Consider the following 4,881-nt stretch of genomic DNA (forward strand, 5'->3'; position numbering starts at 1 on the left):
TATATTTCTGAGACTTTGTAGATCAAGAAAACCCCTTCATAATAACCCCTATGTTCTTAATCAAGCAAAATCAGCTTAATATTGGTTCCACTACACCCTGTACTTCCTGTCCATATTTTCTTTGTCCAGTTATTTTCTTCTGTCTTTAAATCCCTTTTCTCTGCTGACCTTTGTGCATTGTTCTGACCTGTGCTGCCATTTTTCTGGTATTCCCATTCTTGTCTGGTTCTATATTGTTATTAGAGAGCACACATTCTGACTATACCCTTAATATCTTTGTCTCTGCTGCCCCCTGCAGACCACCATAAGCACCGCGTCGCAGAGAGGAAGCTGTATGGAGTTGAGGGAAGCAGCACCTTCCTGGAGTGTATCCCGAAATCCCTTCAGGCCAGAGTCACCTGGACCTTCCAGAAACATCCACAGAACCCACGAGAAGAGGTGAGAAACATAAGTAGATGGTGGAAAGAGATGATGAACAATAGATTATAGAGATTTGAAAGAATCTGTCTGATGGGTACACATGGTCGGGAAAATGGGTCTTGTGACAAGCATGAACCATTTATCTCACATGACATTTGTTAAGAAAGCTCATTCAATTACTTTTAATTATATACTATTACTTACTACCTTAGTATAACTGGCAGCATTACTTTTTGCTGTTCTTATTTTAGCTTACCTATTTTATTTATACTTTTATATTATTGCTTTTCTACTTTTTTTCACACTGCATTTGTAAGGTAAGTCAATATCTGGCAAAAGAATTCCCTTTGGGATTGCTAAAGTTTTATCTTATCTTTTTTATGGTGGTCAAAACTGCCAAATATGGTGGATCAGTTTAGTCCACGTTTTTCCTGTTTGTTCCTAGCTTTCGTAAATACCATTTTTACACAAGAAATTTGTCGCTGAAGCATGTCCTTGTATAATAAGACAAAATGGTTCACATTTTCATTTAGCTGCTTCACATTATTTGATCATATTTTTGCCTTCCAGGTACGTCTAGATGACCGCATCCTCCAGACCGACAGAGGCCTTCTGATTCGTCGCGTCCTCAAGAGAGACGTCGGCATCTACCAGTGCCATGCGATGGAACACGGCTTCACCCAAACCTTACTGGGCATCACCTTGGAAGTTGTACCTTCAACATCATCCTCCGCCTCCAATCTACCCTCCGACGCCCCCGTTCGATTAGACCCCCGCAGTAGTGGTGGCTCCTCGATGACCAATCAAAAGCTTTGGTACCGGGACTTCATGCAGCTGGTGGACCACCCCAACCTCAGCACGGTCGACCAGATCTGCGAGCAGGTCTGGGCGCGCAAGAATGCTGGCGGCGAGGAGGCGGGTTTTCCCGCCACGGGGAAGGACATCCCGCCTCTGGGTCCCGCTGTCCGCCCGGCTAACAAGAAGTGGAAACATCTCCAGGAGATAAGGAAGGGGAGAAACCGCCGGACCCACGACGGGAAACCGAACCCTCGGGCGCCTCGCAGTGCAGGGGAGTAACGACGTAGAGGACGAGACGGAGGGAGGAAAGAATGACTGATACGAGAATAAGAAAGAAAACTGAGAGACCAAGAACTCCTGGAGGTGTTCATACATACAGATACACCCATGAAACACACACACACACACACTCACAGCACCTCCTCTATTGTGTATATTTATCTATGGATGCCCACACTATATGGTACCCCAGCCCTAACCCACCGGTCGGCCCCTGCATGTGCTGCCGTACTGCCCAAGTTGATTCTGCACGATCCCTTTACGCTGTTCCACTAGAATAGTCGAGTGTACCAGCAGATACGTGGGAGTGAACCCACCTTTATGCGTGGGCACCCGTCATTCCCTTTGCCACTGACTGGATATGGAATATGGATATGACCACATCTTTGCCTACTACAAACCAGCTGCACTTCACATGTGGCTGGTGGATCACAGTATGCACACTAACTCTCTGGACTGCACCACTCAAATACAGTTTTGGATGAACTCTCCTTGTGACTTTTCTTACCTGATGATTTAGTAAAATGGTGGACTCGATGGGAAGCAAATGGAGCAACATGACAACTGGAATATAGTTTAAGAAAAAGAAAGAAAAAAAAAAGGCAACTGGAATCACAAGACTATTTAATTGCACAAGCATGCAGGCAGAGAAACAGTTTTTTTTGAAATCTTTACAGAAACTGAATCGATCAACTCCCTGTGGTGCTCTCGTTGCACATATTTCCACTAACCTCACTTTTCACAGGTTTTGTGTGCACATCAAAAAATGCACAAAAGCGATAGGAGATGCCAGCAGCTTTGGGCGACCTGTGGAACAGATCAGCATGTTGCATAACTGGTTATAATATATTGTAAGTTTCCTTAGGCACATCGAGGCATGTCACAGCAAAATAAACCACACACACACACAATACAATGCTGGTGGTCACAGTGAGAGAGCAGCGATATGTGGCCAGATATGATTATATTGGTTTACTGGTCCAAACCACTAAGAGAATGAGTAGCGGAAAAAACTACTCGCATTCCATGATGTGAGAGGAAGATGACATGTTTACAGTACTCGGACAAAGCTGGTGCACAAACAAAATGCATCCCGGAAAGCAACTCAAGGCCCTTTCTGCAAGTTTTATGTGGCATCTTTTACAAAAACAAATTATCTGAGAAGAAGAATCCGAAACCTCCCTCGAAAAGTTGCTGTGTCCAATGTTTGGTGCATTTTGGATGAGAAGCAGGAAGAGGAAAGATTTTTTTTTTTTTAGCCAACGATGACAACCCATGTTTCTGGGCTACAGTATATATATTAGCATGATATTTATGAGTGAGACTATGATTTTTATTTTTTATTTTCTACTCTAAGCGGTACTTTATTTCTTTTACACTGTTCTTGCATATATCGTTTGTGATAATTAGATATGCAAATAATACGAAACGAGCGGAGTCCTCACTCAGCACGGTAAAATGCACAGAAAGCGGCTCTTCTGCGCTACCCACAATGCATTTTCACCGTTTGCAAAAAAGAAGAAAAGGAGAAAAAAAAATCCCATCCGACTTCATACACTGTTGTAATCACTTCTCAATGTAGTGCTACAGTCATCAATACCATTGACTCTTGCTGCTTAACGATGTCATTTCTACGTAATGGACAGTTAGTACGATAAGGTCTTCCTTCTCCATGTCTTAGTCTAATCTTTCTCTGTATTACCTGTAAAAAAAATTGTTTGTTGGTCGTCTGTGCTATCATGGTGTGTGTAGCCTGCCCCCTAGTGTCCATTGTGTGTACAGGCTCGGACGGAGAGCCAAACTGTGGTACGATCCTTTAATATATCATCGTCTATCCACATGAAAGATAGTAAACTGGCCTTGTAAGATAGAAAAAAAACAAACATTCATTTGCATTCATGGAATCTCAATATGATTTTTATGATGAACTTATTGGTCTAATTTGTGTTGCTGCCACATGGAATTGAGAGGAACTGGGCTGTGGCGACGCAGCATGAACTAGACCTGCGAGTGGATTTTTAGATGTATGGAATCATTGTCGTTGTTATTTATATACCTTCTTTATAGAGATGTAATTAACTCTTTAAACTGAACTGACTGACGCCTATAAAAGGGACACTCCGCATTTTGACACCACGTCCAGGAACAGAGCGCAACGGTGACGCTGAAATCTAAACTGATTTTTACCTGCAGGACGCATGCATGTGCCAACACCTGCGTATAAACAAGAGAACTAGTTGAGTTTAGACTACTAATCCACTACATTGAGAGATTAGAGTGGTCACTTGTGTAATTCTTTTGTTTTTATCAAAATAGATGATTCTCATTGGCAGTGATGTCAACCTTGCCCGAGTATCCCTTTTAAGCCAGCTGTTGTTTTGTGCTTGAAATTGCATGACCAATGTTAGTGGCTAACGCGTTCGACAATGGTGTGGTGGCAAGACGGAGAGCGAGAGAGAAAGAAAGCACAATGTTGAATATTATTATTATTCCTATGTATTTATGTGCAAAGATAAGCTGATATGTTGTGGTGGATTTTTATTTTTCTTATAAATGTAGATTTACATATGTATCGTTCATGTTCTGCTGAAAAAGGACTCATCCTCAACATTTGTTTTTTTTTGTTGTACATTGCAGCCAATGGAGAAAACTCTTCCTGAAGACAGTGTCCAATTAGAGTCTTTGTTGTTAAAAAAAAAAAAAAACAGCCCTCCAATCGACACTCCTGTTGTATCCCATGCCATGTGACGCACCCCTGCTCAATAGGAGAGGCTTGTGTGTGTGTGTTTGTGCGTGTATGCTTGTGTGTGTGCATGTGTGTGTGACAGAGATGTGTGTTTTTTGTGTGTGGGTTTCGGGGGAAAGCAGAGCTCTGTATATAATGGCAAAGGAACAGTGGTGTGTAGAGCAGGTCTGTAGCTGAGAGTTCAGAGGTCGAAGGCCAAAGTTAACGTGGTGCACTGTAATACTCCCAGGTCTTTGTGAAATGTCATGTCAGATTGTTTTTGATTAACACAATAAAAATATGCAGTTACTTCATGATATGTCTGTTATCTCTGTTGGACGTGCTATGTTTTTGCTCAGATTCAAAAAATAGTGAAGTACTGTTGTTAAGTGCTGGTAAAAGGTGTTTTACTTGAATATTTGCACTTTATGTGGCATCTTAGGAAAGTGTCAAGCAAATGTAGTGGAATTAAAAGTAGTTATTAGTTGCTTAGCAAATTCAGATTTTACTCAAGTTGGAACAACAAATACTTGTTCTCCTCTGTTAAAGAGAAAAGATAGAATTCAATGAACTATTATATGTTCATATTTTTGTGTCAGCTAAAATTTTTTTTTTTTTTAAATAACTGCTACAGATGAAACGACCCAGCAATATATAAA

The 4,881-nt window shown here is 41.4% G+C and overlaps 1 protein-coding gene across 3 annotated transcripts in view; it reads left to right on the forward strand.

Moving 5' to 3' along the window:
- The window catches only part of sema3b (sema domain, immunoglobulin domain (Ig), short basic domain, secreted, (semaphorin) 3B), an 82,825-nt gene extending 78,286 nt beyond the window's left edge, over positions 1 to 4,539 (forward strand). For all 3 annotated transcript variants that reach the window (XM_008291091.1, XM_008291092.1, XM_008291090.1), the window contains exons 17-18: positions 299 to 438; positions 991 to 4,539. In XM_008291091.1, the coding sequence (XP_008289313.1) occupies positions 299 to 438; positions 991 to 1,497 (647 nt within the window). In that variant the 3' untranslated portion in view covers positions 1,498 to 4,539. The remainder of the gene's footprint in view (positions 1 to 298; positions 439 to 990) is intronic.
- Positions 4,540 to 4,881: the final 342 nt, after the last annotated feature.

The sequence above is a fragment of the Stegastes partitus genome, unplaced genomic scaffold (assembly GCF_000690725.1).
Source record: "Stegastes partitus isolate 25-593 unplaced genomic scaffold, Stegastes_partitus-1.0.2 Scaffold716, whole genome shotgun sequence".
In the NCBI taxonomy this organism is placed as follows: domain Eukaryota; kingdom Metazoa; phylum Chordata; class Actinopteri; family Pomacentridae; genus Stegastes; species Stegastes partitus.